Here is a 17,478-nt window from a genome sequence, read left to right as displayed (position 1 = left end):
GGATCTTCCCAATGCATACATCTGGCAGCCACCAACAAGAGGTTGCTGTGAGCCCTCATCCTTCAGCTTTTAAAATTTAATCTGGTCACCGTGTGATTGCAAATGCAGAACACATTTTGCCGGTAAGAAAAAACTGAAATACGAAGCTTTTACCCAATACCTTGGGAAGGACTGCCAAAATATCACCTCCACTCAGTAGTGGTTTTACGTCTTTCTGCTGTTATTTAAGAACACCACAAAATGCAGACTACCGCAAGAAAGTTTCCAATTTTTTTTTAAACCAGATTGTCGCCTCTTTCCACTTTGTTTTGTCTTTACTTTTTTATGAAAGGGAGCAATAAATTTTGGGCGGATTTTTCTGGCACTTTATCAGCCAATCAGGAACAATCTTTTCTCTTTCTGTGGGAGGACGGAGGTTTTGGAAATGTTGAGGGGTTGATTGCAAGCAGTTTCTCACTCCTTCTCCTTGCACCCCCCCACCCCCCCCCCCCCCCCTCGCATTCTCATTTGACTTTGGTTCAGCGCTCAAAAGTCAACCCCAGTGGAAAGAAGCATCTTCACCAAACCATGTGCTGCGCAGGCTATCTGAAGTTATACTGCTTGTAATATAATAAGGAGTTTAAGAAACCACGATGGTTATGGCAACGACAACGTTAAAAAGCAGTGATATTATAGGTTAAAAGAAGCGAACATTTGTCTCCCGTACTCCTCAAAACTACTACATGAAATGACCAAATTAAAGGTTTTGGCGACAACGTGGGCAAACTACAGTAAATCTTTCAGTCTCACTCTTTACTTCAAATCCGTCCATACCAATCCTGTTATAGGACACGTCGCCCATATTTTATAATATAAACAAGATGGAATAATCATGAAATACTTAGAATAGCTCAAACTTCTATTTTGATGCGACGTTTTCTTCGCCATAGCCGTTGTGGTATCTTAAACTCCCCAATGTCACTGTGTAAACCATGCAGTCTCAGGGAACACCTAAACTTTGTGAAAATGTGCAGTCGTGAGCCAAATAACCATGAAGTTTAGCTCTATATGCTTTCGTTTATAACAGAGGACAAAATGTACTACACCTAAACTTAGGGTGCTAACTGACCGCCCAGACCAGGTATTTGGAAGGACTAACTCAACAATGCTTTCAAATTAACATACTTACAGGATGATATATTTTTTAATTCTCCAGAAGAATGCAAGGGATTATCATGTAAGTGTTCCTTCACATTTTTGCCTTTTCTTTGCAAACCGATGGGTCTAGCCGGCCAGTTCTGACAAAAGGAAAGCGCCCTTAATATATCATCTCTTTCTAATAATATTATTGGAAGCCAGTTGAATTGATTGACCCTGGGGAACTTATACCTAACCAGGAAGCACCAAATGTAATTAAGAAATAAAAAAGAAATAATCATGATGAAATTTAAAGTGTTCATAAATTAATTAATTTAAAATTTACTGAGCCTCATAGTTCATTAAATCAGCACGGCATGGAATAAAGGTCAATAAAGCCTTATGACCAAACGAACCATGCATAGCTAAGTCTCCGGAGGTTGAAATGCGTGATTTATGAAAAAAATTGTCAAAAACGCTACACAAACCTTGCTCTTGATGATACTAAAACGCAAACTCTAACGGGGTTGGATCTTAGCGAAGACTGGGTGATAAACCGACCAAGAGCCATTGTAGAATCTCTTCTCGATCCGGTAATTATATAATGAAGTACTTCCCCTCGTTCCGGTCACCTGAAGGTTACAGAGGGCCTGGGTATGAGATATGGGTTAGCAAGGTGACTTGGGATTTCATTCTTTGGTTGGGAGAAGACGCCTTGTTTTTTTCGTTCCTCCAAACGCCAAACGTCAAAATGGTGATCTAGTCAATGACTTTATCTTGTGCTCTTAAGCACAACCTTCCTTCGTTGGTGATGAAAAAGTCGGATAGGTACGCAAACAAAGTCTTCTTAACCTTGAGAGTGGACAAGGTGGTCTGCTCGCTGCATGCAAGCCCTCAACATCATAATGCATTTTGGTTGAGACGAAAATGTATAATAGCCAGCTAAGGAATGTTCAAAGGATAGTTTAGTTTCTTTTTTTCAATTTAACTTTATTTAGTCTATTTTATTTCTTTCTTTGTTCTTCAGTATCTCCAGAGATCATCCAGTTGTAGAGGAGCCGCATGATTTAAGTTCCTTTAATTTGTCCAATGCGACTTCCAATGAGCTGCTTTGCTCACGGGGCCGTCTGCATAAGTTGGTGTCTTCAATCAAGCATAACGCCGGATCCCAGAAACAAGCAGTGAGTGTGTCTGGAGAAAATATAGACTGACAATTTCTGACTGAGTTTTTGTGTTTAATAGATGCAAAATGAGGGAATAAATTATCGGTATCAGGACCACTCGCCTATCAGGATAATCAATAATTTTTGTCTTATGTTATAAAATGTTTTTTTAGTAGGGATATAAGAGTTGCCAATGATTTATACTTTGCCCTGTTATAGGATATTGTGGGTGGATCTGGTGTATCTTCTCTCAGGTAAGTTAATTATCAAATCACTCATTCAAACAAAATATATGTTTTAGTACAGTTATACCTAAAAAGAACCATATACATTTAGTTTTTGCCAGACAAATGAAGGGCGGGGCTCGAGACTAACTTTTCAGCTCACTAGCCTAGTGGCTAGTATCAGATCTAATTTCACTAGCCAAATCTAAATTTGCACTAGCCAGTCTCATCATGCGCAGTTTCATTCATTTGTAAAAACTATCACAAAAAAAAATTCCCCATTTGCAAACACAGCATGCGCTAGTTTAGTAAACATTCTGACTGATATTCTCATATCCATCCTCGCAACAGTGGCGCAAATACGCTGGAGTTAAAGGCTTCCCATATTTTTCTCAAAAAGGCAAAGTTTTTGTGACCTTGAGGCCAATTCTCACAGAACCGTTGCCAAAACTTTGCAACTCACAAAAGCACTGGAGTATGGAAAACATGAAATAAAGTAAATTAAGAAATAAACCGTACGTAAAACTAAACTACTCATTTCGAAGTCTGTGGAAAGGCTGTTCCTTTGATTAGAGCTATTTGCCATTGAAATTTTAGCCTCAAACCCCATTGTATGCATGAAGCACAAAACCAGCGGAATGCTGGAAAATTATATCTTAAATTAGATATAAAGGAAATTCAAAAGGAGAGACTTGCCCTCATATAAGATTTTCTTTTTAATAGTTTCAAACAGCAATCTGTGCAATTTATGCTTGAATGGTTTTCGGAGTCAATTATTATTCGGCGGCCACAGTGCTCACGAGCACTGTTGAGTCGAGCGGGGCTGGCGTAGTGGTGAGAGCACTCGCCTTCTACCAATGTGGCCCGGGATCAATTCCGAGATTCTACGCCATATGTGGGTTGAGTATGTTGGTTCTGTACTCTGCTTTGAGAGGTTTTTCCTGGGTACTCCTGTTTTCCCCTCTCCTCAAAAACAACCATTTGCAGGCGTAGCTCAGTTGGCTAGTGCGGCTTTCAGAGCTAGGAGTCCCCAGTTCGAGCCTTGGTGACTTCAACGTCTGTTTCCACTTTCCTTTGATCCGTGTAGCTATAGCTTTAAATATCCGTGAATAACTGTGAGCACTGACAGAGGGAGGGTGCTAAAAGGCACACGGTCGGCTTCCATTGATACCAGTTTCATAACTGAAGGAACTACCTGTACCGACATTAAATAAATTGAGTTTACTTTACTTTACTTCTTTTTTTTTTTTAATTTGAAATAAATTGTAATTGGTCCAAATTAAATTTCTAAACAAGTACATGACGTCTTTCCATATACATCTGTACACGTAACAACGTCGCAAATAGTCGCAAACAGTTTGTGTTGGCTGGATCGCAAACACCGTCACTTTTTGCATTTGTGTTAGCGATCCTGTTTTCCATACGCATGATTGCTTTACGCAACTTGATCTCGTCACATCATAAGAAAAGGACACAAAAATAAAAGCAGAATTAGTTTTTGCGTCATGTGCAACTTCTTATGTTGGAGTTGTTGCGAAGAAGAAGGCAGAGAGGAAGTGTCAAGAGACGTCACCGATTCTGGGTCCGATATATTTTTGAGGAGCAGGAACGGCTGCAGCATAGCCAGTATCAAATTATACTGTAGGAACTGGCTCTTTGTGATCAAGAACTTTACAACAGGTATATTTGGCAGGGTATTCCCTTACGATATTCATTAAATTCACACTGTTTTGAGGAGTATCCTCATTGCCACAATCGTACTCAGACGCCATTTTCATTAGGTACTTATGCTTTCTTCTAATTCGTCAAAACGTATCTTGTACACAAAAATAGCGTCGATTGATCGCAAACAATCAGAAACAGTTTACCATTGTGTTTCCATATCGTTGGTTCCTTGCTTTTGCATTGCTACTCCTTGCCAACAAGATGTAACAATAGAAAATTTTGTATCTCTTGCGTCTTGTTTGCGATCATCTGTGATTATCGGCAATTGATCGGGGATGAACGTAAAGGGTGTTTCCATTTACGTAAACTGTTTGTGATCAAGCTCTTGGAAGGTGCTTGCGATTGTTTGCGACAGAGTTACGCGCATATGGAAACAGCAGCCGAGAAGTCCCGCATTATTTCACACATGATTAATCATTCATAACGTGGCATGGGGAAACTGTAATCCGCGTTGGTTTCCTCTGGAGTTTTTTTTTTTTTTTTTCAAAGTATCATTTTTTTAAGGCAGTAAATTCCATAGAATCTGCTCACAGTTTCTGTTGTTAGTTTCTATTCTCTCCTTTTGCCTTATCCATAAGAAATAATTTTTATTTTTGTTTTCATCCAGAACTCCACTGCTTCACAATATTTACTAGCCCCATTGGCTAGCGTTATTGTCGAGCCTTGAAGGGGTTGGTCCTAAAAGAATTGTCATGCTGAAAGTTTGTCTGGTTCCACTCAAATTTAGTAAAACTCCAATTTAATATAAGACTATGAGCAGATTTTGCCTTTGTGGTGGTGTTTGATGCACATGTTTTTTATTTTTTAAACTTTTGTTTCATGCTTGGTGATTCAAATTTTGTTGTTTAGCAGAAAAGCCAACCGCAAGGGATCACCAACAAAGATGACTTCACATGCGGCAAAAGAATTCAACAGCTTTATGCTGAGCAAGAGAAAGTTCAAACTACAGAAAGGTCAAACAAGCATAAATTGTACTGAGGTCACCTCTGAGTATCAGTCCCCAGAACCACAAAGTACATGTACATCCGGCTTGGGTGAAAATGCCATTTCTTGCCCAAATGAGCTTCCATGTGCTGAAGTTTCCCCTGGCTCTCAGATGCAAAGTCCCATTCTTCTTAATGTGAATTCCCTGGGTAATGCAGTGCAGCTGCCAGTTGCTCCTTCCCCTCCTCTGACTTTGTCCAGTGGACTCCAGCCAACCCTTCTATTTTTAGTAGGATCCAATGGCATGCCAGTTTCAGGAGAAGCATCATCTCTTGCTAGTGTTCTTGATCCTTCTTCACCTTTTGCAAATGCTCTGTTCTTTGCACAGCCTATCACTTTGAATGTTGTTCCTCAAGAAACATCTGCCAGAGAAGGTGTTATTGAGAAAGCTTTGGAACTTGCGAACGTTCAAGCAAATCAGACGCAAAGTGATGATCATCAGCCTGTTCATAGTTCAACGGAGTTAACAGTTTCTGAGAGTACCTTAATCACTCCAAATGTTAGCTGTATTTTGCAGCCATGTGCATCAGCAAATCCTTTGTCTTCAGAGCATTCATATAGCACACCAGGTGGCACTTCACAGACATTAGTCCTTGCACAGTCTGTTGCTTCTGGAGAAAATGTCCCAATCGACAATGTCTCACAGTCAGTCACCGTGCAGACATCACAAGGTTTACAAAATCAAGGGTTTTCAGACTTACCATCCTTTGTGGAGGAGTCAAAGTCAGAGATTACTCACCCAGAAATGGCTAGCTCAGCAGAAACTGAAAACTTTGATGAGTGTCCAAAAATGATTTATAGAAAAAAAAGCATACTGATAAGAGAATTGATGACTCAGACAGGGGGAGATCCAGAGGTGGAAATCCTTGGTGAAAGGAAAGTGGATTATGGTGATATTGTATCAGGGGTGCAAATAGATGGTGCACATATACAAAGGTCTTTGAAAGGACCAGGTTGGTGTTAAGATTAAGGAGCACTAAATTTATAATAATTATTGTTTTTTGAATGCAATTTGTTTTTTCATTTATACATTTCAGACTACCCAGGAAGTATTGCTCAAAGTATTACATCAAATGAGTTCTGAAAAGATTGCAATTGAAAAAAAAGACAAAACAGGAACAAAATGACCAAATCTGAAGAGTGGGAAGCTTTTTCAAACTAATTACTTTGACACATTTCCATCCTCTCTACCCTAACCGGCTTGCAATAGGTTATTATGCAGTCATTGTCCACTGAGTGGGAATGAATTCTTGATACACCTGCAGTTTGACCTGTGGGGTGGTTACAGAGACTGTATGACTGTGATAAATTGCACTTACAGCTGTCTACTTTTAGAGTTTTGGTGGAACTATTAATTCTTAAGTTTTACTGTATTGTGATTTCTATTGTTTTAAGCAACCCCTCGAGTCAGGAAGTTTGGGTGTGACAAATGTGACAAAAAGTTCTTTACCAACAATGATCTCAGGCGTCACCAGACAAGTCACCAAGATGCAAGACCTTTCATTTGTGAGGTAATTACAAATTAACAGTCTGTAAAGACTCTCTATCACTGAAAAGGATATTGAATGCAGCTGGAAATCATGAGGAGATGTTATGAGAGAAAAACTGGACTCATCTAGTTACACACTCAGAAATAGAAGTCTTGACTGATAAGTTATTGTAAACATACAGTTGTGTTAAATTTATGCATGAGCTTATTGCAGTATTCAGAATTTTTCTGGTTTTTGTCTATAGGTAAATCCTACATACAAAGCTCCATAAAATGTTTCTGTGACATCCCGGCTCAATTTTATCATGCGGCTGGGGTGACTGCCTGAGCCACATGTTTGCCCTCTAAAGTTGACTGTGTTTTAGGGAAAGTATTTTTACAGAGTCTTGGCATCTTTAGTTATTGCCTCTCACACCAAGAGTATTATAATTATTTTTAAAATGGTCAGAAAGAAATACACTGCAAGTAGTCTCTCTTTTGCTTTAATTTGTTGAAACATATGAACACTTCAAAATGGCTGAAACTGGGTAGTGCAGGCGTTGGTGACAAACGCCTGCAATATTTGCGACCCATAGCAGGGCAAAAAGCCTCTGCACGTCCGCCCATCCGAGACGAGTACTCTGACTTGTATCTTGGACGAGTGGATTTCCAAAAGCACTTGTCCTATGCGACGAGTAGAGTTTGCCGGAAAAACAAGTTCTTTTCTACCGAGATCTGAGTTCCCAAGCACCTCTGGACTTTGTAAACTATCCTGAGTTTCGCGAATTTTGGTTTCTTTTCACGGCAACTTACCCGTTTTCGCCTTTGTTTTCCAAGATGATCTGGCTCTGTTGTTTCCGTAAAGACTGGGATTCATATTCCATGATATATGGAAATGACGACCTCGTTTGAGACAAGGCTTCATTAACACTTGAACAAGGCGATTACCGTTGTGGCAAGATAAGTGTAGTTGTAGTAAGTCTTGTGATCATCAGGCCCCAGTTGTTCGAAGGGTGGATAGCGCTATCCACTGAATAAATCACTATCCACTAGATAACTCAATTGCTTTCACTAATGTTTATCCAGTAGATAATGATTTATCCGGTGGATAGTGTTATCCACCTTTTGAACAACTGAGGCCAGATCATTTCCTTGAAAACAGCCTCAGAATATGGCCAGGACTTATGTGTTTCATCTTAGATAGCAATTTTAATGCCTCATACAGGGGCTGCATTTTCTCAAGTGGTGTATTGTACATGTGCATAAAGAATGTGAGTGATCCCCGATGTGTGTATGAATGGTTTTTTCATATGAATGGTATGTGTGTATGAAGTGGTGTTGTATTAAATAGTGCAAAGAACAACAGAAATTGAAATAACTGTTAAGACAATCACTTGAGATTTGGTACAAAACAGATTATATTATACAATTTCTACATTTTTTAATGATATTTTGTTATTCACTTAAATGAATGTTTTGGACAAGTGAATTTAACTTTCGGACAACCAAATTCTCAACGTTACTCGTCCAATGGACAAGTGGAATGAAATAAAAGTTTTTTGCCCTGTTTATGCTTCAGTCATTGAAAGTTCTAGAATCATTTCAATAATTCTAAAGCACATGTAAAAGAGAGACTGCTTGCAGTTTAAGAAAGAAAGGAAAATTTATAAATGAAAAAGGATATACTTAAATTAAACATTTGGTCACCTCAAAATGCAAAGTTACAATGTACAGGTATGGGTCTATCTAGGGTGAAATGAAAGAGAGTATGCAAGTATGTTAAAATGGTCATTGATCAACTCCATGCAGTCAACCCATTGACTCCCAGGGGTTCCCCATGGACGAGTAAAATTGTCTGGCGTTAGACAGACTAAAATACTAAGTCTGGCCGGTTTCGGCCAGTTTGGATGTCAATGGGTTAACTAAAGCAGAAAAAACCAGCTAGCAGCATAATCTCTGAAATTATTGGGAGGAAGCCCTTTTTTTGACTTCTTCATTTCTTTTGTCATAGCAATGCCAGAAAGGTTTTAGAACTTCCAGCGAACTTACAATTCATAAGGCTATTCATGTGCAAGAAAAACAATACAAGTGTGAATTCTGTGGGAAAGAGTTCAGAACCAAAGGGTGTATCAAGTCACACATCAAGTATCACATTGGTATGTTAAGTAATCAAGCACCCATAATGTGGAAGGTCTACTTGGAGCTGTATGATGCATCATCATCATCACCATAGCAGCCTGTCGTGGGCGACAATGGCTGTTTCATTTAGGTCTGAATGATCAGATTCCTCCACACAGCTCGGTCCTTTGCCTTCTGCTGCCAGGAACTCCTGTCTATGTCCAACTTCTCCAAGTTTCTTTTTACAGTGTCTTTAAATAGAAGCCTAGGTCTAACCTGATTGCGTTTGCCCTCACATACCTGTGAGTAGAGTAGCTGCCGAGGGAGACGCTGGTGGTCCATGTATGATGCATAATATAACATTAATTTCAATAATTTTTGACTGGCTTCAACAATGTTATTTTTAAATCTTTATATCTAGAATTTGTATGTGCAATTTACATAGTAGACACACACACAGTAATAAGCGGAACTCTTTGCACAAGAAAATAAGACAAAAAATTAATGTATAGCTAAGGGTTCTTTTCCTCCAGCCAATAAGATTCTAAGATTATTTAGTGATAGTTGATAAGTTTACACACAGAAAATACGTAATAACATGACACCAATAACATTTTCAGTAAGGATGGGCTTTAGTGCACCTTACACTTAATATGCATATGGTGTTTTCATCAACAGGGGACAGACGACACAAGTGCACAGAGTGTGATCGAGCATTTGTCAAAAGTGCAGACCTTAAGCGCCACATAGCAGGACACAGGAATGATAAGAAGTTTGTGTGTGATGATTGTGGTTCAGCTTTTACGCGACGAGATAACTTGAAAGCTCACAGACTTTTGCATACACGGGAGTCAGTAGTCACATGTGATTTGTGTTCGAAGGAGTTTATCAATGCAGTCTATTTAAAGCGACACATGCATATTCATAAACAGGCCAAGAAAAAGCCTTATGAGTAAGTGAAGTAATCAGCTTGGTTTGCCAGATCATGATAATTAAAAATATATTTAAAGGCTTAAAATTCCTCCCTGGGCACCGGCACCACCTATTAGCTCAAAGCCTTGTAGAATATTGTTATCCTGCAGGTCTCTTTTTGTTAAAATTACCTTCTTGTAGAAATTTTATTGAAACCCTGAAGATAATAATTTTATTTATGTACACGCGCAATATCATGTATTTTGTAACATTGCACCTGTTTCATCCTTGTTGCCTGACCATGCTGACACTTTGTTGAGTGCTGGAATTTTTTTAAAAGTGTAGTTTTAGTATAATGCTTTTTAAGATTAAAGCTGCCACTGACAACAAGATATAAACATATTTTATAATATAAAGGAGATCACTCACCAGAAGATTCTGTATTATTATGAAGCTCCATTAAGTCCCAGGCAGTGATTTCAGAGATTTACAAAAGATGTGTACTTTTCAGAGCTTTCTGCAATTTCTTGACTTCAAACATCCTCCTTTGAATTGAATTCTTTTCAATTCCCTTCCTTGTTTTCTGCCTTTTATTGATTCTTAGTAGAATTTCAGAGGTTTAGTTTGATTGAGGAAAATTGTTCATACAGTATTACATTGTACACTCATTGAAAGAGCTTGGGGGAACAGTTGAAAGAAATTTAGCAACATTAGGCTAATTTGAGTAATCTAGTATGTCTAAATTTCAGCTTTCATTCAAGATCTTTTTTTAAACCGAACTTTACGATGGATTGATCAGTGTCCAAGACACTTGTCACCTCATCATAGTTTAACGGCTCTATGAGTTTCCTGTAACTCAGTGATAGAACATCCAAACTAGTTATCGGAATGTCACAGGTTCGACTCTTGTTAGAACACTTGGATTTTGTTCACAACATAAAGATTCATGATTTCTTTTTTGTTTAGAGTGTAATGTGAAGTGCTGGATTTCTATCCCATGTGAACCATGTGAGCGTTAGCCCTACTGATGGAAATGGGCCCACACAAACGTAACCTTTCCTTGTACTTGTACATGTTCATTGCCGTGACTTTAACATCTTCAGTTCCCACGGCCTGCTCCCGTCTGACCTTGTAGCTCAGTCGGTAGAGCGGCGGAGATCTAACCCGAAGGTCGTGGGTTCAATTCCCACCCTGGTCAGAGTTTTTCTCTGGCCTTATGTTGGCCCATTTCCATCAGTAGGGCTAACGCCCACATGGTTCAAATGGGATAGAAATCCAGCACTTCACATTACACTCTATTCGGTTAACTCTGTTTAAAATATAAGTGCTGCACGTCCAACGTTTGTATAAACGTAACCTTTTCTTTTCCTTTGTTTGCTGTTGATACTTTTTCTAGATGTCAGTGGTGTCCAAAGACATATGAGCAGCTGGAGGGACTGAGGCGCCATATCCGTCAACATGTAGGGGATGAAAAATATGTGTGTAAAGACTGTGGCAAAAAGTTTATCACCAGCATCCAACTGAAACGCCATATGTGGCTTTCACATGACCAGGACAGCCCATACAGACGCTCTATACTGTAATTCAGCAAGTCACGATGGTTGAATTGTTCAAAATAGTCTAATGCTTTTGCTTGTAAACCAAATTATTGCATGTCATTGATTTTACTCTTATGTTTGTATAAGGAAGAATCCAGAATCTGTATGATGGAAAGTAACAACACATATGCTGGCATTAACGTCAAACACATTAGGGTTACATGTATTCGCATATAGAACCCAGCTGAATACAGTAGTAGTCTGAAAATAAATTCTGGAATCATAACTTCAAGAGATTCCAATCGACCAACAATATTATTTATTATATGACTAGCTCAGTGAGCGGGCAAGATGAACCAAATCCGGTACTGTGATTGGCTTCCCAAGCAGGCAAGATGGAGCTATCTTGCCCACTCAGGATTTCTTGCTTGGTCCCGCAAGATCAAAGATCATTTTTTGGTGTCTTATTCCATATAATAAATCCTTTATTGACCAAGCTTGATGGCTGAATATTGGCCTTGTTCTTTTTTCGAGTGATGGACCTAGACTTTGTCTCAGTCCATAAACACCTCTTGACCTCATGCTTGGTCAATAACCGATATTTACTTAACAGATTTTACTCTGCCCAACACCAGACAATTTTACTTGTCAACTAGTGTGATTGTGGTTGGAGTACTACTATTGGCGACAGGCTGTATGCATTTAGTACATGTGTCAGTATGAATAAGCAATTTCCATTTACATCTTTGTAGAAGTCGAGTATGAATTTTAGACCAGTTGAAGTTTTCCAAAAGGTACACTGTAAAATATGCTCTTTTTTCACAAAATTCATAAAATCTCAGTCATTAAAGTTAATTAAAATGTGATGATCATGCATGGAAGAGTCATGTAACCAAACCAGGTCTGTTGAGGGGTTAGTGCTCAAGCAAATGTTTGATACAATTTGGGTTTTTTTTTTCTTTTCCATATTTCCCCCCAACATCACCAACAGAGAGTCAAGTTAGAGTAACATAATATTCATCCTTTTATAACAAGCAGCTTCCTACTATTTGTTATTTTCTTAAGTAGGCTAAAAAGGTGGAGCAATTAAAGCACTTGTGCAGATTTTCACATTGAAGCTTGCTGGTACTAGTTTATGGTAAAAGAGAAAAAGTTGTCACAAGCCTACTACAATTTATTTGGTCTTATTATGCACTTTGCAGTACTGTTTAGTTTACAACATTAATTTATCATCTTTCCGTTGGCAAAAAACGTTTGGACGTCCACTTTGAGGATTGAATGTTATATTCTACAAAAATAAGTAATTCCCTCATCTGTCTTGCAAAGCATTAAACTGTACCACTAAAACAACATACACATGCAGATATTGGATTTAGTTTGGCATGGTGTTTCGTTAGTCGTAAAAAATCCAAAACCATTGGTATTTTGTACTCCATGAATAATCTTGTTCCTGACCCAGCAGAATCACCAGTCAATTAGTAAGAATGATGCCACATTAATTTTGAAAAAGACATGATAAGAAAAGATAGCTGTAGCTCTCACTCATTGCACATTATGGATTAGAACCCTGGTTGAAAATAGCCAAATGAATGGATTGTTTGATGGCAACTTGTCTGTTTCCCCAAAGGGTTACTCGATCATGTAATTATTATAATAAGCTCAGGCTCTTGTACCCTTTGGCTCAAGATATTCATGCAGTTGGTCCCTGGTAAAAAAAAAAGTAACAATGTCATTTGAATGACTGTTGTTTGAACACCCTGAAACCAAGTCCTTCAGCTGTCTTTGAATTTACTTGCATTTATCCAAAAGCTGTCAGCATGCTTGGCTTGGTTGAAGAGGTCTTCTAATTCGCCTTGATACTCTACACTGTTATCTTTGATAAAAACCAACTGAGGAAATCGATTCAAGGAACAGTATGCTGGGAGCAACCTCCTGAAATTAAGTGAGAAAACAAAATTACTTGTAATTTCCCTTAACCCTTTCAGGCCCGGTAGTGCCAAATGGCACTTATAGATTTTACTCTGTCTAACGCCAGACGATTTTACTCGTCAATGGGGAACCCCTCGGGCCTGAAAGGGTTAAGCTAACAGCATCCAAAAACTATGTCCCCGTTTAACCCTTTCAGGCCCGATAGTGCCAAATGGCACTTATAGATTTTACTCTGTCTAACGCCAGACGATTTTACTCGTCAATGGGGAACCCCTCGGGCCTGAAAGGGTTAACCTGTTGACCCCTGGGAGTGAGACTTTTTCTCTGTCCTTGTGTGGGCCCATTTCCATCAGTAGGGCTAACGCTCACATGGTTCATGGGATAGATACTCAGTTAAGTCTGTTCTTAACACATTTTACTCTGTCAAATGCCAGAAATTCTTACTGGGCAACTCTGGGAGTCCTGGGAAGCCTGTGGGAGTCCTGAGGAGTGAATGGGTTCATTTAAACCAATAACATCACAGGTGCCCCAAGCTCAGAGGGAAACACAACAAAAATATTAGGATTTGTATGGGAATCCCAATAAAAAAGACCTGAGAAGATAATTTTACAAAAAAAATTCTCAATTAAAAGGCCTAACGTTATTGCCATTGTGGGTCGCTTCCCTCCCATGTTTTTTTTTTTCCAGGTTTGACGCAAAAAGCCATTATCTGTTCCTAAGTTGTCAACAGTTGACAATGGCTCAATAATATTTGCGTCGAATCTGAAAAAAAACCACACAGGAAGGAAGTGACCCACAATGGCAATAATGTTAGGCTTTTTAATTGAGAATTTTTTTGTAGAATTATCTTCATTTCTCTGGTCCTTTATCAAGAGTCCCATACAAATCCTTACATTTTTGTCAGCTTTCCCTCACACTGAGCCACTGAGCTTGGGGCACCTGCAATGCAATATTATTATTTTTGGATACCATGCCACTGTTTACTATTTTGATTTATGCTGGAATTGCACATGACACAGCTCTATTTTGTTGAAAGTTTGATTCCATTTTTCTGTTGCATGTAAAAAGGTAATGAAAGTCAAAAACATCTATTTTACATGTATACACAGTGACATCTATGGCTTCTTTGGGTGTGTTAGGGGGGAGGGGGGAAAGGGGGTTGGTGGGCTGTATAAAGTTGTATGTAGTAACAACATTCAAATCAACACACTGGAGTGAAGCAATTTCAATGGGAAAAGGAAAACTGTTGGCTTTGATTCCTGACAGCTGTAGTCTATTTCAAGATAAATTTTTTTCTTGTGATATCATCACATTAAACAAGGAAAACATTCACCATCTCCTTCATTAAAAATAATGAATGCATAATTTTAACAATTCCAGTCCTAACAGCAGTAGCTCAGTGGTAGACCATCCAAGGTCGTAGGTTCAACATTTTGTCATTACATTTACAGGAGTAAGCAATCACAATCACCTTCAATGCAACAGCTTTGTTTGATTAACTTCTGAAATTTTCCCCCCTGTCCTCCAGTGGAGAATGTGGCTGGTAATATCGCTTAATGAATTATTATCTCAGTTGTCTGTGTACATTCACGAAACAATTGCATACCTAATGTAATCATTATTTTCCTCCAGGATATTTTGAATTCTTACTCTTTCACCTTTCCACTTGTCTGAAACAGTCCAGCAAACAGTTGCAAGTTGAAAGTTTGGGGTTGTTTGGACCTGCATCATCAAAATTAGACAGAGAATTGGATCTATAGCACCAAGAATGATATTACAATAAATTTTATTGTAAAGTATTAACTATAGTTATGAGCAACCTTTCCCTCCCCAAGTGACGCTGTTATTAGAAGGATCGGCACCACAACATTCAATATCATGTATTAGCAATGTTGTGGTACCAAATGAAACACAAATTATTGCTGAACAAGGTACAGTCATTATTGTGACGTAATATGTCACAAAATTATATGTGGCAACGGCAAGCCCTGTAAAAACACCCTTTATTTTGTCTTTAGTTAGTTATAAAATTATCTCAAAAACTGAACTCGGTGACCCTCATTTTTTATTCCTGAAAAGTAATCAGAGGGGCAAGATGAAACTTTCTGCAAAGTGTACCTAGCAAAAAAATTCTGTCTAGCCAATTCAAGGTGGGTCTGAATCCGCTAGACAGAAATTTTTTTAAACTTTGCCGAAAGTTTCATCGAGGCCTTCTAATTACTTTTCAGCAATAAAAAGGGGGGGTCACCACGTTCGTTTTTGAGATATGAGCAACTAAATCCAAAATATAGGGTGTTTTTGCTGGGCTTTCCGGGTTCCAAGGTAACTTATTACATCACAATAAAGATCACATCATATGGCACCATAACATTGCTGTTCTAGCATTATTTGATGTAAAGAGAGCGTCTTCTAAGTGTTGAAACCCTTTTGAGCCTCCTTAATTGCAATACAAAGCTTTATAAATCACCTGGGTTATCTCTATTTGACATTTTTTGAGATTTGAGTCAAGTTCTGGACCATTGAGAATATTTGTAACTCCATCAAGAATTGCCCCAGAAATCACTCTTTGTCTGGCAGTAACACGCTTGTCTGGAGAGTCGTCTTCTTGCAGAAGATCCAACTGGAAGACTTGTGATTGCCTCAGAGATGCCTGCATTAGGTATTACAAATTTGGCAACCATAAAGACCGTTAAGTGTTTGCTTTGAAGAATGAAAAGTATTTATGTGACATATTGGAGCAAAATCTTTTGACAAACCTTGCTAGAACTTGTATTCTTTCTGAAATCAACCAAGAACGACTTACATTAATGACAAATAAGTTAGATAATTACTGGATATTAAAATCTGGTTCTTGGGGATTTCCCCTCCCAAGCTCCAAAGGTTAGGAATAATTTATTAACCTTTCTGTGCGGGTGACCTAAAAACACTGACCCCCGGTCCATGGACTACCCAAACGGACTACCACAAAAATACTATTTCAAGTGGGTACTATTGGTCATAAACAGCGTCACAATTAGTACTAAGCCCAAACAGTTTAAACTGCGTTGGTCAACAGTATTGTAGTCTAAGCACCCATTTTAAAAAGGTTAGCTTTCAATAATTGTTGCACCAGTTTCACTTCACTTACATGAAGTAATCGGCCATCGCAATAATAATTGAAAGCTAACCGGTCGGTGTAAAACGCAGACTGATGTTAGAATTTAACTGTTGAAAAAGCCCAAACCCATTAGAAATGCTAACAGTTAAACCTAAATATTGTTTTAGACCTAATTTGGCCTAAGGTTAGCATTTATAAGGGGTTTGGTCACAACAGTTACGTCATAACCTCAGTCTGAATTTTACCCCTGGTCTGCAGTCTGCAGTCTGCGTTTTACACTGACCGAAAGCTAACCGTTTTAAAATGGGTGCTTGGACTTAAATACTGTTGACCAACGCTGTTTAAAATGGATGTTTAGGATTAGTACTAATTGTGACGCTGGTTACATGGACCGGGCGTCAGTGTTTTCGGGTCACCCTTTCTGTGCTGCAAGCTGCGCGAGGACTATCGCAGACAAACGTAAATGACACTAACAAAAACACAAGATTGGTACAATTAGTTACTTGACATGCTCAAATAAATTAAAGCTTAAATGTTCGGAGACCTGCTGTTTTTCTTCTTTCGTACAATGGAAAACTTGTCACCATAATCCCGTGTAATTTGAGCAAAAAATATTCTCTGAGTATGATTCTGGATTTTAAGCCTCCCCACAGCTTTCGCAAGAAAGTTGTTAACTGGATAATGGACCAATTTTATAGAGCTAGCAATTTTACAGCTCATCGCTCATCGCTCAAAATTCGGTAACTACTGTGTGTAGGCAGTCTTTGGCGACAAATTGAAGGCCGCGCGAATCGCATATTTCAAGAGACCTGAGCACTACAGATAACTCAGTGTTGTACCCAATTCAAATCTTTTGGAAATAAAACGTTTTGTTCCAAGTATTACCATATCATTTAAATGTGAATGCTACATTATCATGCAAATGCAATACACAAAGCATCTTAACCCCTAGAGATTTGAATTGGGTACAACAATGAGTTAGCCGAATTGGTCTATCTCATTGGCTAAATATTCTTTAGTCGCGTCGCAAGCGCGGCCAAAAGTTGCAGGGAGGCGGCACGGGCAACTATCTCCGCGAAATTCTCTGCGATTTTGTCTCTGGCGACTTTTTTCTTGCGATTTTTTCACCTGTCGCGTCGCCAGTTCAAGGGTGGCTACACGTGTGATTTTCAGCTCGCGCTGGCAACGCGACAAAGTTTGAAAA

The 17,478-nt window shown here is 38.7% G+C and overlaps 3 protein-coding genes across 4 annotated transcripts in view; 1 reads left to right on the top strand and 2 right to left on the bottom strand.

Annotated features, from left to right (window-relative positions):
- Positions 1 to 1,748, bottom strand: part of LOC137978996 (aspartate aminotransferase, mitochondrial-like) — a 30,743-nt gene extending 28,995 nt beyond the window's left edge. Inside the window, exon 1 of the mRNA XM_068826134.1 lies at positions 1,605 to 1,748. Coding sequence (XP_068682235.1) covers positions 1,605 to 1,687 — 83 coding nt within the window. The 5' untranslated portion in view covers positions 1,688 to 1,748. The remainder of the gene's footprint in view (positions 1 to 1,604) is intronic.
- Positions 1,749 to 1,804: 56 nt separating this feature from the next.
- LOC137978826 (uncharacterized) lies at positions 1,805 to 12,363 on the top strand. Of its 2 annotated transcripts, none has more exons than XM_068825918.1 (8): positions 1,805 to 1,944; positions 2,144 to 2,297; positions 2,499 to 2,533; positions 5,081 to 6,165; positions 6,608 to 6,723; positions 8,692 to 8,836; positions 9,477 to 9,750; positions 11,107 to 12,363. In XM_068825918.1, the coding sequence occupies exons 1-8, from the start codon at positions 1,883 to 1,885 to the stop codon at positions 11,291 to 11,293; spliced, it is 2,058 nt and encodes a 685-aa protein (XP_068682019.1). In that variant the 5' UTR covers positions 1,805 to 1,882; the 3' UTR covers positions 11,294 to 12,363. The 2 variants fall into 2 exon arrangements, with proteins under 2 accessions (XP_068682019.1, XP_068682018.1); XM_068825917.1 differs by having other exon boundaries at positions 5,078 to 6,165; positions 11,107 to 12,252.
- Positions 12,364 to 12,407: 44 nt separating this feature from the next.
- Positions 12,408 to 17,020, bottom strand: LOC137978827 (ribosome-binding factor A-like). Its single transcript, XM_068825919.1, has 5 exons — positions 16,819 to 17,020; positions 15,934 to 15,955; positions 15,645 to 15,827; positions 14,784 to 14,899; positions 12,408 to 13,180 (listed from the first exon to the last, which is right to left on the bottom strand). Exons 1-5 carry the CDS (start codon positions 16,992 to 16,994, stop codon positions 13,021 to 13,023), a joined length of 657 nt encoding a protein of 218 aa, XP_068682020.1. The 5' UTR covers positions 16,995 to 17,020; the 3' UTR covers positions 12,408 to 13,020.
- Positions 17,021 to 17,478: the final 458 nt, after the last annotated feature.

This window comes from Montipora foliosa, chromosome 12 (genome assembly GCF_036669935.1).
Source record: "Montipora foliosa isolate CH-2021 chromosome 12, ASM3666993v2, whole genome shotgun sequence".
NCBI lineage: Eukaryota > Metazoa > Cnidaria > Anthozoa > Scleractinia > Acroporidae > Montipora > Montipora foliosa.
The sequence above is the reverse complement of the archived record's forward strand: the minus strand, read 5'-3'. Positions and strand labels throughout refer to the sequence as shown.